We start from the raw sequence: 16,768 nt of genomic DNA, 5'->3' as shown, positions 1-16,768 counted from the left end.
ACTGATCCTGTATTTTTGCCCAAAATTTTGATCCCTGATCCCGCAAAAATTTGTTAAGTCTGATCCCTGATCCCGATATCACGTGTTGTGATCCCAGATCCCGGAGCTGTGATCCCTGATCCCACCCCTAAAATGGCTGTTGATCCCTGATCCCATATACCTTGTTACGACCCTGAAGAAATTATGCATCTGCTATTTTTGTTCGATAATAAGCAGTGATCAAGTCAAATTTCCCCTTGATGCACAGCCGATGTTAATTATAAAAATTTGGGTTTATCAACTGTTGATAAACCGAATTGACGTGTTTCACTCCCCAATCGACGCACCACAGTTTCTTTTACTCAATGTTAATTATAGTTGGAAAAAAACAACAGTAAAGGGCTCAAGAGAAACTGAACTGATGAACCACCAAACACTCAAAACAGCAATGGTAACATGTGGTCATCATAAGGAGCAATTTGACCCTACCAACAAACCAAATAACAATTGTTTTATTGTTAACATCAATTTCTGCTTACAAGGTTTGTAAAATGAGTCTCGTTTTCAAGCTGACAGTAACTGTAAAGTGAACATGTTTTGGCATTTGACAAGAACAGAAAACTTGATAACACATCCTCCGGCCAAAGAACATATTGTTTTCCAATTACAACAGTCATATACCAAGTTTTAAATTTTTGACAGCTCAGTCACACAATGTTTCACTTGATTCTTTTGTAATAATGAAAACAATAACCCTCCAAGCCCCTGTTTTGATCTAACAGTTTTATGCTATGCAAATTAATAGTTTAAATGTTGTTACACAATTAGAAACTTATTTTTTTAGGGACTTGGAGAGTTCACACTTTGTGTTTGACAGTAACAAAGAACTTCTCCCAAACCGATTTTGTTGTTTGCCACACCTAACATAAACAATAACATGCCTTTGAATTCTGAAGTACATGTACAGAACTTATGATAATAACTCAACCATGAGAGCAGATGTAATGCTACCAACCAGTCACTATATTTTACAGGTAATGGGTAACAGGTACATGTAATGGGAAAATGGGTGCCAGTCAAAAAGATATATTGTTCAGAATATTAACCCTCTCTCTCCCAGAAGTGGTAATAATAAACTCCTTACATTAATCTTATAGGTAGTGTCAAGCAAATGTGATAAGAAGTAAGAAAATTATCAGCTCCTGCATGATGGAGGATATATATTGTAATGATCTAATGCCAAATTCTCCACACCAACACAAAAGAAAGCATATGGCACCTACTAAGGAGAATCACTACTCAGATCGTGGAGTAAAAGGGTTAACATTATTGAAAGCTGCCCATAAACAGGCCACCTATAGCTTCAGTGCTATCCTGGCTAACAGGTTAACTCCTGTTAGCCTGAGTATTGTAGCACTCCAAATAGCTTGTTTATCATTAGTTTTTGATAATGGTGTGGCAACAAGATGTATACATTCTTTTAGAAAATTACCTGTTACCCATCACCTGCATAAAATATTTGCTCCACTATCAACATGTACATTATATCGGGCCTGGCTTAAAAATGCACTTACACCTGTAGGTGGTTTGGGGTACTTCATTTAACAGAGTATCAACTCAACATAAAACAAACCTGAAGTTAAACCTTTTTCACAACAGGAATACCCTCCAGTGGCCTTAATACCTACTTTCTTAAATACAGTATCTGGTCTGGTTTAATTAATCAGAGGAGTTTCCCTTACATGTGTCCCAAAAAGTATATCCACATGTAAATCTAGTACTGGCAAAATTATGGGGCTCCAGCCGTTTCTTCATTGTCACATTAAGAAAAGACAAAAATGAAACTTAATTCCTGACAAGTGAACCATGTATAGAGATCCTGTAGCTTGAAATTGCTTACTTGACATTATGTAAAACTGTTTTCAGAGCTTGTGACACATGCATACCCTATTAATTGAAATAGAATAATTCCAAGCACAAAGATCTACTTTCTTTCACTTGCTCTTGTAATTACATGTAGGCTAAACCCTTTACGACAAAATGGTCGTAGTTGGGACAAGCGCTTTAAACAATGTGATAAATCAATTCAAATGAAAATGAATTTTCTAATTCTCAAAACCTGTATTGGGCCTTTAAGGGTTGATCATACATGGATTACTGCAGTGTACCGGTACATTAAAACATTGCTTTGTCAACTTGATAAGTTCCCATCTTTAACATGACTATTTAAACCAATGATGTACAGCATTTATTGCATGCACATAATTGTGTATAAAATCATGTAGTGTGCACACGGCGGGTCTCATTTGCGGGTCGCAGGTTGCAGGTCATTGTTTCACCAATACAGAAAGTATCCTAAACATTCTTAAAAGCTAACCTTAGACCTAATTAGGCCTAAATAAAAGTTTTTCGGCCTAAGGTTAGCTTTTATGAATGTTCAGGATACTTTCTGTATTGGTTAAACAATGACCCGCGACCCACGACTCACGACCTGCAGATTAGACCCGCCGGTGTGCACGTACAACCGATCCAAACAAGAGCCCCTGAGTTTGTGCCTTAACTTGTGACTACTTAAGGCTGCATAAAGTATTTCACGAAACATTGTAGTTACAGTATGATGTTAATACATGCACACAAAAGTAAATGAAAGCAAATCAATCAGTACAAACAATGTGACAGGGATTTGAATAGCAACCAAAGTCAGTGACCCGTTAGAGCAATATTGACTAGCAAACAAAAGTTCTTATATCAGACTAGACCCACACTGTTCCTCTTAATGCAATTTAGCTCTTCTTTGTCTTCGCTCGTATTTGATACGATTAAGAACTTGACTTACAGATAGCACTGATATAATTTCTTTCCCCTCAACATCATTGGAAAGCCGTTTAAGGATTTCGTTTTTAGAAATTGGTACATTTCCCATCATATCTTCAAATAAACGAAGCAGTGTTCTTACATGATCCTCAGAGAAAAGTGCCTTTGCCCTGGAAGATATTGATGTGGGTGGTACAATGTCACTGGTAAAATCTTCACTGGGTACATCTTCTCTAAACATACGATCGACTCTGTCCTTCATTTCGTCTCTTTCTGTTGGCAAAGTTGGCTCTGGCTTGTCATCACTGCTAGGAAACCTCCATTCCGCCCGAACCCTGTCGTATACACGCTTAGGATCTTCTGTTTTGAGGATTTTGCTTCCTGTAATCTTTTCTTTGACAGATGCAAGGCTTAAGCTTTTTTCCAATATTTCATCATGAAAGAGCTTTCGCATTTCATCAACTGCCACAGAGCTCCATGGTACTCTAGATGGACTGCCAGCTTTAGCAACACTTTCTGCCTCATGTACATCTACATCTTGCTCTGTTAGATCACGTTCTTCCTTGTCATGTACTTTTACACCATCTTCCTTGCTTTTCATTCTCATAACGGTGTGAAGCTGCTGAGAAGCTTTAACAGATGATTTACTCTTTTCTGTCAGGCGGTAGTACCTAAGTAAGTAAGTAAATAAATAAATCAATAAATAAATAAACAAACACTATAAATAAATAAATAAATAAACAGGCAAATAATTAAACAAGCAAGTTATTGGTGTATTTCCGTGGCAGCTGGGAGCTTAACCCTTTCACTCCCAGGAATGATCAATGTACAACTTCTCTGTACAATGTCAATGTCCAGCAAGCAGATAACAAGAATTGAGAAAACTATCAACTCAAGGAATCAATCTAATGCCAAATTTTCCAAACTGACAACAGGAAAGTGTATTAGACTAAATACTGTAAGGAGAATTACTACTCAGATCTTGGGAGTAAAAGGGTTAAAAAACTAATTTGAACATGCACCAGATAAGGTCTAACATCTAAATCTAACACCTAAACATTTAAACATAAATTTGAAATTCTACATCAAAAAACAAAAAATTAATGTGAAAATTAAAACCAAAAAATGTATTTCAAGCAAAAATAATTGAAGAGGCTAATACAAAAACTTAATGTCACAAGTGACAATTTACCCAGGTTTTGTTTTGCTCCAAATGGACTAAATTTTGGCATTGTGGGCTTTTTGTTGTGTACAAATCATTGCTCTGGATTTAGTTTTTCTGTTGAAAGCTCCATTTTGAAGAACTTACCCATGGACACCATGAGTACAGTACATGTACATGTATCTTGTAGCAACTCAAAAGCAGCGAACAAAAGTGGCACAGTTGACTGATTTTCCTTTGTTTATGATCAGACAAAAGAAATAATTTATAAGTTGCTAGGCTCAGTACTAGTGGTATCCATACAGGCAAGTTCTTTGAAATGGAGCTTTCAGGCAAAAAAAAAAAACTAAATCCAGAGAAATGGTTTGTACACGTACATGAAAAGAAGCGCACAAATGCTAAAATAGACTCAATTTGGAGCAAGAAAATTCAATTATACTGAATGGCAGATAAAAACAAATAGTAACAAGTAAAATAATAGAACTATACTGTACATGTACCTCTTTGCTGTGTCTTCTTTATGTGCCATCAAATCTGCAAGATTGCTGCTCATTTCCTTCTGGCTGCTGTGACATGTTGTCACTGCACCTTTTCTGAAGAGTGTGCTGTGGACGGGTCCTGAAATTCCAGCCTTCTTCCAGACTGATTGGATGGCTTTGCTTATTTGGCCTGATTGCAATTTCTTTCCATTCCAAGATGGAAATAATGGCTGTTCTTTCTCAGTTGCAACACCAGGGACCTTTGATCTCACTTGTTTGATGAAGACATTCATCCAGTTTTTCAGATTTCCAGTGAAGACGACTTGGGCTGGCCCATGGACATGAAATGTTTTATGGTTCATCACGTGAATAATGTATCTGTCATCTTCTTTGTAACCCCGTTGAAATTCTTTCACAGTCATATTTGACAGTACTCCCGCCCGGTTTGCATTGTCAATTGAGATTTCCACCAGAAGATAGTCCCTCAGAAGGGTATAGTGACTCTGAGTGATCTCAATGTTATGTGCTCCACTCAACTTTCCCAGCAAAATGACAGCATCCCTAGCAGCTTGGCTTCTTTCAAACTGATCAATTTTTTCAGGTGTAACAAGTTCCACTCTGTCTTCTTCCATCTTTTCCCACTTTCTCTTTAGGCTAGATCTCTTGTAGGAGGCAGACCACCTCTTTACCTTTTCCATCATTTGAGTAACCAGCTCGGTAGATGCATCAATTGCTGGCCTTTCTGCTAAGACATAGCTGTAGAAATGACGAAGGCTCATTAAGTATGATTTGATTGTTTGAGGAACATATTTCTCTTCAGCATACTTCACAAATTTGCTCTGAATTAGGGTGCAATCAAAAAGCGACATCACTCTTCTGTCAGCATCAATCAGAGATAAAATGTTCTTTATCTGTGACACATGTTGTTTTGCAGTTTTCTCATCTTTTTTCCCTCCATCAGGTGATTGTAACCATTTGGCAAGCAAGACTATCACTTCAGGGTCAGTACTCTCAATGCTATCCTCATCATCATCGTCAATTAAAACCACATCATTGCCTGATGATGAAGTCTCAGTTTGTTCAAAACTTTCCAATCTGCTCTCTTCATCTTCATCTTCATTATTTCTTACCGTCTCCACCATATCAGGCACATGTGATTCAAATTCAACTTTTCTCTTAGCAGTTCTCTTTTCAATCATTTGAACCAAATAGGGCCTCTTGGGTTGTGGAAAAGCTTTCTTTAACAAGCTCTTGTACTTTACACCCTGTGGACTGAAACCATGAACTTGTTGCAAATGTGCAGGTAACCTTTGGACCACTGCAGCGCAACCCACAATTGGACAAACTCTCTTTTTGTGGTAATCCTTGCACTTCTTTTTTCCACTCTCATCAGCATTTGCTTTCTTTTTCCTATTGCCAGCAACTGCACTCTCTGAAGATGAAAAGGCATATTTCTTACGTAAATTAAACCGCAAGACTGCAGCACGAGCTTGATGTTTGGACCAATTATGTACTTTTACCAAATGCCTTGGGATATGAACAACAGTCTTATCACAGTAGGGTACAGGACATTCTTTTTTAATCCTCGCTTTGCATTGACGCTTTTTCTTTTTAGACTGGTCAGATTTGTTCTCATCAATATTGGCTGACTTCTCTTCTACAATTCCTTCATCTGAATTATCTTTCTTTTCTTCATGACCAGAAGGTCTGCCACCACTTTCTTCACTACTTGACAAATCTTCCTCTGTATGATGCTCTGATTCATCTCCATCCTCTTCACTGGACATGCTATGTGTCCATGACTTCCTCAAAGCAACAGCTTTCTGGGATAATTAAAAAGTAATCATAGATATATTACAACCTATACGATATTGTAAACAATGCGTGGGCTGGTTGGGCATAAAAACGCATGTACTGTAAATGCATTTGAACATATACACATGAAAATTTGGGCTATATAAGTACACTATTACTTATACATGCACAATGTAAAATTACAAGTATACCATGTAAGGTTAGCTATTGATGATGGCCACTGGGAAAAATATGCTTCAAATAATATACACTTAATGTACGGGCCAGAGGGAAACAGTTAGTTTTGTTTTCTTGAGACTTCTGATGTTTCCCCGGATAAAGTCGAGGGTAATATCAGGACTCACAGGAAAACAAATGTAACTACAGTAGTTTCCTGGGGGACCAGACATTAAGTGCTTTGTTATATATAACAATCACAGCAAAACAAAAAAATTAACAAACAAATAAACCTTGTATCTGTTGTGGGAAACAACTGTGGAATTGTATGGCTTTTTAACCATTTTGGTCTGCAATAGGGTATCAATTTTGACCATTTTTGTCTGAAATAGGGTATGGTTTGTGCACTCCAGTTTTGAATTGGGTATATTTCAATTATTGCTCATTAATTTTAAACTTCGCTAGCACAAATGACTGGAATCTGGGATATGTTTGATGGTTTCAGTAAATTAAGAGTTCAATTCTGAATGTACCGCATGATCACCTGTTGTATTATAGGACAGCAATCGCGACCTTCATTGAGACTTCAATGGCAAAACGGCTGGAACTTTGGATATAGTTTATTGTACTATGGGACAGCAATCGGAGGTGTAATATCTATTATGCATACACATTTAAGCTGTTCAGCAAAGACTTAAGTGGGGTTTCAGTAAATAATGTTCATTTATGTAAAATATTTAATAGTTGTGGTACGATCAAATGGTATATTACTACACAGTAATCCCTTCGAATCCCTGTATTTTCATTTATTCCAAGGTTACAGTTCGTAAATACACTATTGTTTTGTTCCCGTGTATAGCATATTAGTCATAATATTAACATTACGTTATGCAACCTGCTTTATAATGTGGAATTTTAAGCTCGAAACTTTGTACAATTTTGTATCCTACTTAATAAAAGCATATAAACATTGCCTTTAACAATGGTCTGAACTAGGGAACTGATTATAAGGCAGGTCTGAAATAGGGTATTGATTTAAGGGTCAGGTCAGAAATATGGTAGGGAAAAATCACACATTTCGGTCTGAAATAGGGTAAGGGTTTCAGGAAGCGTGCCGCACACCCCCACCCATTTTTTGTGGAAGTGTCCCCGCCCCCCGAGTGAAAGTCTGGGTATATAACAATATTATATAAAACAACAGTGAAATACAAGTGGGACACTCTTTGTGATACTAGTAACAACAATATTTTATCATGATCACGTTATTACACGTACAGGTAGTTTGGGCAGAGCTTTCAAATCAAAAGAAACCTTGAAATAATACTTTACTTGTGTAAAATAACAACAAGGAGATGCAAATAAATCGGAATAGAAGAAGGACTTGTGAGACCGGATTGGGACAGATTACAAATGAAATTACTGTAAGCCTGGCGTTTTCAAGATGCACTATTGGTCACAGTTTTTTAACGAGATACCAAAAAATAGGAGAATTGTTCCTATCAAGTTGACAAATCGATCGCCAAGTAACTAACCGATCTTAAAATCTTCATTACATGGTGTCACTTGTCATCAAGAAATACTAGTAGCTTAATTAATGGTCACACACACTGCACAAATTACAAGCAAATCCTGGCAAAGAAACCCTAAAATCTATTTAATACTCACGCTCTCTTTCTTGTCCTTGTCATTCATGGTCCGGTTCGTCCAAAAACACACAGCAAAGGTACCGCATGGACGCCGAGCCGTTACTTCATGTAAAACGTTTCAATTCATCTCTTTATTGGGTCCAAACTCCCACGTTCCAATTTTTTTAACACGGTGCTAAAAACAGTTTTTTTTTTGCGCTGCAGTTAGATACCGACCAGGCTGAAACAATTGGGGCAATTTGCGTTTAGTTTTTGTTCAAAAGATAATAAATTTAATAAGTGATCACAACCTAGCTACTGGAACCAAAACTTTGGATACTTCTACATGGATGATTTACAGGAGTAAACTTGCTTCTTTTGTAAACCAGAAAAATAAATTTCATGATCAGAACAGAACAACTCTACCGCAAAATGAACAAAAGACCTCCATTTAGGCGGCGTGTGTATTTTTATATTGAAGGAATTTAAACACTCTTTAAAATACTTTGTAAAACAAATATAGTTGACCAGGAGCCCGTTAGTTGATCCCTAACGCCATACTGCGTGCGCAACATAAGAATAAGCCGCAGGCAAATATTTCTCCCTTCATCTTTCTTTATTTGTCAGTTAGTAAAGTTTAACTTACGTTTGTAGAGAAATGGCTTCAAACAATTTTATTCATAAGATGCGCACGCGAAGGACGCGAAGGATTGTACGTCAAGGATTGTACGTGTTTGCGCCAACATATCACCACTATTGTTTTACAGTTACAAACTTGTTTCTTATGATCGTGTGGATTCCTTAATTACTACTTCACACCACGTGAGGTCTTCTGGTTAATTTTGCCGTAGTGCAGTGCTCTTTTAATGGTGAAATTTAACTTTTGGATCGTAAATAACGTGACATTTGCGATTATTTCAAAGCAGCACGCACACAAAACTACGGATAACAGGAAGGGCATTCTGCTGCACGCTTTGTACCGCCATCTCATAAAGTTGGCTGCTTAATTAAACCACTCAGAACGCTTGGTAGATCAGGGTGGAGAAAAATTTCTTTTCTCCACTCTGCTGTCGAAGGAACACCCTCTTGAAAATATCTGCCAAAGACGCATTGACGTTGTTATCCTTATTGTGTGTAAGTATAGTAGGTTTGATCCGCGATTCTCCTAAAACAAGCATATATACAAAGACCCATCCTTTCTGCATAAGACACACAATTACAGTAATCCAATAATGAGTACATCGTCGTCATCACATATGTTTTTATGTGCATGCTGATAGACCGTACCGAAATATGCGTGTGCAAGTGTTCCTGCGTATTGAACATAGAGAGAAAAAGGTCGCCTCCGGCCTGAGTTTCACACTAAGGAATCGAAACTTTTGCTGATGAGAGAGTTCATTGGTAACTTATTTTAGACCAAAGGATTTAAAGTGTTGTTAAAAAGAACTTAGAATCTCTCACTATTAAAATATCTTGCAAAACGGGCACTTTCGCAACCCGCATAGCCGCTTATACCAAGTAAGAAACCAATAGCAATTTTTGTATTTAAAATTTCACGAAACAAACTCAAATTTTAATGATGAAATGTGTGGTAATAAAACTAACTTTTCCGTAAGTTTCGTAATTTTTCGTGCGTTGCACTTCTTGAAATTAGATATTGAAGTTCAATTTGTTAGTTCAAGCTGATTCAATTAATCCTGAAACATCGACTCGACTTAAAAGTGTACAATTTACTTGTCATTTTTTGGAACAGTGAAATCCACGTTTGTTATTTTATTGGGGTAAGCGAGAGAATGCTATAGGACCGTTCTAGCTTCCTTTTAGGCATGTGTTGACGAAATTTTGAGTTTTGACACCTTAAAAAGGCCCTTACCCTAGCATAGGGCACATTTGTAACCTTAGTGTTAAAGAAAAGCATGTAAATGAAAGGGATTTCAATCACTAATGAAGATCTTCTAGCGTCAGCATCACAACATGGTGAGGCCTCAAACAAATTGCAAACAAAAGTTTAAAATGTAAAGCCACAGATTTGGCAGGCAGGGAGACAACAGGGTTACAAAAGTGCCCCTCTTACGTCTAGAGAGAGAGAGAGAGAGAGAGAGAGAGAGAGAGAGAGAGAGAGCTAGACGTATTGGCACTTTTGTAACTAAAATATGGCACTTCCGTAACGTAAATGGCACTCATGTAAGTGGTTTGACACTTATGTAACTTGGCACTTTGGTAACAATGGCACTTGAGTAACATGAAGTGACACTTTGGTATCACTGTGGCACTTGAGTAACATAAAGTGGCACTTTGGTATCGCTATGGCACTTGAGTAACGTTTATGGAAAAAGGAAAGGAAACGAACTTTATTAAAGTATCTAGTAGTTCTAGCGCTGGAGCGCTAATTGGGGACACTGTAAACTGAAATGAACAATGAAAGTAAATCAAGTCAAATGGCTCTTTTCTAACAAATTGTTCATGGAAAAGAGAAAGGCCTCCCACGCCAACCCTCACCTTTTAGTCTTGTATTATCAGGTCCTCGAGTTGTCTACATGAAAAAATTGTGGGCTACAGCGCTTGGCCAAATTGTCTGATTTATGATGGGTGAATTCCCATAGAAACTCGAAAGTTCTCATGTTTTTAGCATAGTCTAATTATAGATAACCTCTCTACTAAATACTTCGCCCTATGCATCAATTTTTCTGAACTTTTTTTGGCTAATAAAAATTCCCCTGATAGATTATATCGATTACAAGGCTTTTCGTGAAGTAATCGCTCATTATTAAAGTAACTTGTAAAATAACTGGAACTTTATTGTAAAACCTATTGTTTTAACAATAGCGTTTTATAAACTTGAACAAATAACTTGAATGTTTTCTTCTCAAAATACACTGAACAAACATTTGGAAGTTTAAATAGCACTTAAAAGATGCACCATGCATGCAACGATGAAAACGGGATGCTTAAGTGTTACATATCTTGCCACTGATTCTTTACTCGATTGACCAAATTCTAACAAAAATGCTCAAATCACAGAGAGCTTGTCTGATGGTAATCGTTCTACTAGTTTGACTCACATACTCTCTTGTAGTTCTACTTTCGTTCATATTTTAATCTGTTCACAACTTGAGCTATAGTGCAGTCTTTAAACAGAGTTTTTGTCATACTTTCTCCTTGTAGACGTGTGGTAATCACAGGCTTTGAAATTGGTGCTCCCTTGATCATGTCTTTAAACAAATCAACCAGTACTTTTGCCTGCTCCGCACTGAAAACACCTTTCGATTTCTCTGTGGTGTCTGTAGGAGGCATGATATCAGATGATTGACTGCACGTTTCCTCGAACATTCGATTGATACGGGATTCGACAGCTTCAGTCTCCATAGGCAGTGCAAGTGGCTCCCCGATGCTGCTGGCATTTTGGTTTTCTTTGCGCAATTCCAACCGTATCCTGTCATACACTCGCCTGGGGCTTTCCTGATGCAAAATTGGATCAGATTTGATTTTTTCTTTGACGGTAGATAGGGCAATGTTTTGGGTTGATATTTCTTCCTTAAACAGATCATGAATTGCTTTCAATGACTCATCCTTCCACAAAGATCGCTTAGCAACCACAGGATCAGATATGTCGTCCATTTTATCTTTGTTTTTCTTCGGGCTTTTCTTTGGGCTTTTCTTTGGGCTTTTCTTCGGACTGCAGTGGGGTTTTCTCATAACACCATGAAGTTGTTCAGATGCTTTCAAGGAAGACTTGTTTTTTTCAAAAAGTCAGTAATATTTCTGAGCTGTTACTTCTCTGTGGGCCATCAAATGGGCGAGACTACTACTAATTTCCTTGTGATGTGAGTGACACTCAGATACAGCACTCTTCCTGTACAAGGTGTGGTGGACTGGACCGTCAATCCCTGCTTTTTTGAAAATGGAGCTAAGGACCTTTGTCATTTGATTTGACTGCATTGTTTTTCCCATCCACGACAGAAATAACGGCTGTTTCCCACCAGACTCCACACCGGGCAATTTTGAGCGCATCTCCTTGATGTAAACATCAATGTGACTGTACAGAGGCTTTGTTAATATCACTCTTGCTGGTCCATGTGTGTCAATTGTTTTGTGATTGAGAACTCGAATAATATGTCTATCGCCCTCCAACAAAGCCCTGCGAAACTCGTCTACAGTCATACACGAAACCACCCCGGCGCGATTAGCGTTATCGATCATGATTTGCGCAATAAGATAGTCCCTCACAAGAGTATACTTTGCTTGATTCATCATCTCCTTTCCATGATTTTCACACAGGTTCCCCAGGACAATTACAGCATCACTTGAAGCTTGGCTCTTATCAAACTGCCTTATTTTGTCTGGGGTGATAAGGGAGCTTACGTCTTCTTCATTTTTTTCCCATCTTCTTCTTGTTGATTCTTTTTTATATGATGCCGACCATCTCTTAAACTTGTCGCGTATTCTGACCACATCATCAGTATTAAATTCAACATCAGGTGGTCTGTCACTGAGCACAAAGGAACAAAAGTGTTGCAGGCTCATCAAATATGATTTTATCGTCGCTGGATGATACTTCTCAGCCGCATGCTCGCCGAGGAAAATATCTCTAATATTTGTGGCTTCTAGCAAGGACTCAACTTTTCCTCCATTATCAAGTATTGACAACACTCTCTTGACCTGTGCCACATGCTGTTTAGCCGTCTTTGCATCCTTCTTCTCACCATCAGGTGAGAGAAGCCACCTGTGAAACTTGCTCAGCACTTGGGATGCTACGTTAGCACTTTCATCAACTTCACTCTCAATCTTGCTAGATTCATTAGGTTCCTCAGAACTCCCCTCTTCACCAGATTCATTTACGTCTGAAAATTGGGGAGAAACGATATCCTTTGGACAACTAGAATCTCTTGCATTTTGTCTTTCCTCTGCTTGTGGCCACCAAGTGTCAAGACTCTCGTCGAAGCTCTTTTCGCTTTCCTCCTTTATTTCAAGCAGTTTTTGGGGCATTGTGCTTGCAGGTATAACTTTTGCAAGAGATGTAATCTTCTTGTATTTAGAATCATCTCGCTTCAAGCGATGCCTGCGGAGCAGATGTTGAGGCAGCCTCTCTGTGACTATCTGGCAGCCTGGGAAAGGGCAAAGTTTTTTCCTCCGACAGGGTTTCTTGGTGTTGACCTTACTTTCCGGACACGACTCTTTTTTCTTGTTCCTATTTCCAGCAGAAGCCCTTTCTTCATTGGTGAAAACATACTTCTTTCTCAGCAGAAAACGAGATGTGACAGTGCTTGCAGAGTCTTTGGACCAGCCATGAACACTGCGCATGTGTCTTGGTAAATGAACAACTCTTGCATTACAACTGGGTAAGGGGCAAGTCTTTTTGGGCCGACAGCTCACTGACTGATCACTTTCCTCTCCATCACTATTATCTTCACTGGATTCTTGATCATACGTTACACTTGTTTTTTCATCTCTTCCTGGCACCTGCAGAGGTTGCTTACTGTAAACAGGTGGTTGGGGAAAGCAAGGGGAAACTTGTGGCATCATTACTTTCTCCTGTTTGCTTGATTTTCCACCCACACCAATTTTGTAAACGGGCAGTGGAGGACAGCCAGCAACAGTATTACTATCATTATGGGTTTCATCTTCATCACTGAATTTTCCATCCACGCCATCTTCACTGGATTCGACAGCTTGTACTTCAGGTGGCATTTCATCTATCCTTGACAAATCTTGTTCAGTGTACTTGGTTGAACACCTAACAGCATTACTAAATTCTTTGCTAAATTCTTCATCCGTGTCATCTTCGCTGGTTTCTTCACATTTACTTTCATCATTAAAGCTTTCAATTTTTTGCCCCTTTTCTGTTAACCCATGACCTGCATCCCTTTGCTCAAAATTTGAAAAGAGCCATGACTGTGCACTTGTCCATCTATGCCTCAGGTGAAATGCTCTTTCTTTGCACTAAAAAAAGAACAGTTAAAAGCTGTATTCATATACATTAACATAAAAATGGCTCAATCTTCCAGGCAGACAATCCATCATTAATTTGACCCATGGATTAATTGATCAAACTAAGATAATAAATATCATACCACCCAGCATTCCTATAACACTTGAAACAAAAATCAAAACAATCAGACAATATTATCCCCAGAGACACAATTTTCAAACAAATTCCTTGGATTACTGGTGATTTGAAGATATCACTCTCCATGAAACAGTCAATGTCACAAAACTACAATATTAACCACATAGCTATTTAAGAATTTTAGGAGACATATACATGTATAACCAACTAAGCCGCACACATGATTTTCCAGTGCTGTTTACTGTATTGTTGGCCAGAATTTGTGGTTGACAAAAGACACCTAATACTCTTAAATACCCATTCATTCACTGATATGAATACAAATTTCATGTAAGACAAAGTAAGGATGGTTTAAGCCTTAGTAAAGGTATTGATAAAAGGCAGAGAATCTTAGAATGACTGCTTCATCACTACATGAATCGAAGGCACTCTAACAAATGAGGTACGAGTAATCCTAAACATTTTATAATAGCTTTTATATGGCATTTTGGCCAAATAATGCTTAGACCATGTTTTTTTATGCTGATTTATTTCAGTCACCGAACTCTTAAGAAGAAAAAGAGATAACAACTAAGATGAAAGAGGTCTTACTTACTTTAATACGTCACCATCTTGAAATGACACTCAAAATAGGTCCCAGTCTTTCAGTGCGGAGCTCAAGCACATGCTTTTTTTGAGATGCGCACGGCAACTGGAAGAGAACCTTTCACTGGCCAGGACAGTGGTGTCTCCCAGATTTTTAAAACTAATCATCTCTAATGGAGAAAAGACATTTAGCAATGCAAATGTAAAGTTGTGTTAAAATAACTGAAAAGGGAAAACCGCTCTTTCCGGTTGCTGTACGCGTCTCAAAAACACGTGTGCTTAAGCTCCCTATTAAAGTCAGGTTCTGCCCATTGACCACGTGCCAAGAGTGATTAGCTATGGATACTCCCTAAGTGCTATCCTTTATCAAGACTTGTTCATTGACGTTTTCTGCGAGCTTTATTTGACCAAAAGGTGAACATTTAACTTTGACAGTCCAACAGCACACACCAAACCACAACCTGCGGGCACCTGAGGTTGAACAACCTCGCTTCACTCCTTTACCAGATGGGGATTCCATTTCGCTTTCATGAAAGGCATCTGTCAGTATTAAAGACGCTAATACCAGCGTGATTAATCAAAGTGCACTCTTGAAGGCCAGGCACAATTTACCAGTAAATAAAGCTTGATTCAAACCATTCTATTTAGCGCCTGATAGCATGACATCATCTGGTAAGGACCGGTAAGTCTATATTCCTACTTGTAAAGTAAACACAAGGTAGGAAACAATTCTAGTTCTTGTCATTTCGCTCATATGCAATCCTTTTATCAAATTTTATTTTCGGCCTTTTCATCACTTTGAATTAAGAAAAGCTAGAAACATGCCAAGTGGTTAAACTGAAGCCCTAATTAATACAAAAAGCCAAATTCAGCCCAAATAAGGACTTCCTGAAATGTAAGACGAATATCAGCATACGCAGCTTTTTGCGCGTCGTTTTGAAGGCCTGGTACCGAAAATACAGTTCCAGTAGTTGTCTAAGGCCTTTAAGCTGCTATTCACAAAAGAAACGACTAACAATAACAATAATAATAATCTTAATAAGTAATGTTTAATCTTTCTGTTGGTATTTAAAAATTAATCTGTAATATTAAAAATCAAAACCACATTCGGACACTGTAGCTTAAATCTGGGCGTGGCCGGCAACATGTGGCCTTCCTTTACCTTGACACGCCCTTGTCAATTACACATGTCAAAAGCACCTGTTGTCATCTTCAAATATGTAAATTTTCTGATTGCTCTTAAACTATTCCTGGTTCTTTGAAAAGGAATCCTGCCATAATTATTGCATCTTACAGTCCATAATGCAGCACTCTCTGCTCACATAAGCCCACCACTTAATTTCACAAACTATTGCCCAAGTAACCCGTGCTGGAACTGCGAAAATGGCGCATTCTGTTAAAGTAACTGTACTCCGTACTCTGGTAGTTAAAGCAGTGAGACAGCCATGAGCCAATGCTGAGACCAAAAAAAACTTCCCTTGCTTAAAACACACCCCCAAAGGCAATACCCAAATGAAGGTAACAGTGGCTCTTGCTGCGAATTATATACAATTAGAAATTCGCAATGCAGCTAAAACGTTAAAAATCTACACTTAAAAGGCTACTTTCAAATGGGTTTGAATCCCAATAAAGAAAGGAAACACATGATATGGTTCATTGAAAGACTTCAGAAATTTGCGGTGTCATGTGCGTACATGCGGTAGGTAATTGCAAATTAAATTATTCTCAGACCAAAGACAATGCAAGGCACAAGCTTAAAACTCACACATATTAAAACATGGACTATGTCTTACCATCAAATGAAATTTTATTCCTATTGAATTAATTCAAGTGGAATGGTGCCCAAGTAAAAGTCTGAACCAAAAAACACATTTGGCATTTTTGAACGCTAAAATGGTGGGTTCGGGAAAATGGCCATAAAAGCCCTTAAACATGAGATATCGATAAAGAAATTTAGGGACAAACAGACCTTGAATAGGGCTGTAAACCGGGTAAATTTTAGGTTCCTAGGAGAAATAACAAAAGCGGAATGGGTATATTACCTTTGCAAACGGCAACATGGCCTTAAAATTACTTGCTGAATTGG

General features: G+C 38.1%; 1 protein-coding gene across 1 annotated transcript; it reads right to left on the bottom strand.

The window, feature by feature from the left end:
- Window positions 1-783: 783 nt before the first annotated feature.
- On the bottom strand, window positions 784-8,109 carry LOC138036617 (uncharacterized). The gene is made up of 3 exons (XM_068882749.1): window positions 8,071-8,109; window positions 4,456-6,257; window positions 784-3,464 (listed from the first exon to the last, which is right to left on the bottom strand). Exons 1-3 carry the CDS (start codon window positions 8,095-8,097, stop codon window positions 2,753-2,755), a joined length of 2,541 nt encoding a protein of 846 aa, XP_068738850.1. The 5' UTR covers window positions 8,098-8,109; the 3' UTR covers window positions 784-2,752.
- Window positions 8,110-16,768: the final 8,659 nt, after the last annotated feature.

This window comes from Montipora capricornis, unplaced genomic scaffold (assembly GCF_036669925.1).
Source record: "Montipora capricornis isolate CH-2021 unplaced genomic scaffold, ASM3666992v2 scaffold_491, whole genome shotgun sequence".
In the NCBI taxonomy this organism is placed as follows: Eukaryota; Metazoa; Cnidaria; class Anthozoa; order Scleractinia; family Acroporidae; genus Montipora; species Montipora capricornis.
This window is presented reverse-complemented; position numbering and strand designations above follow the sequence as displayed.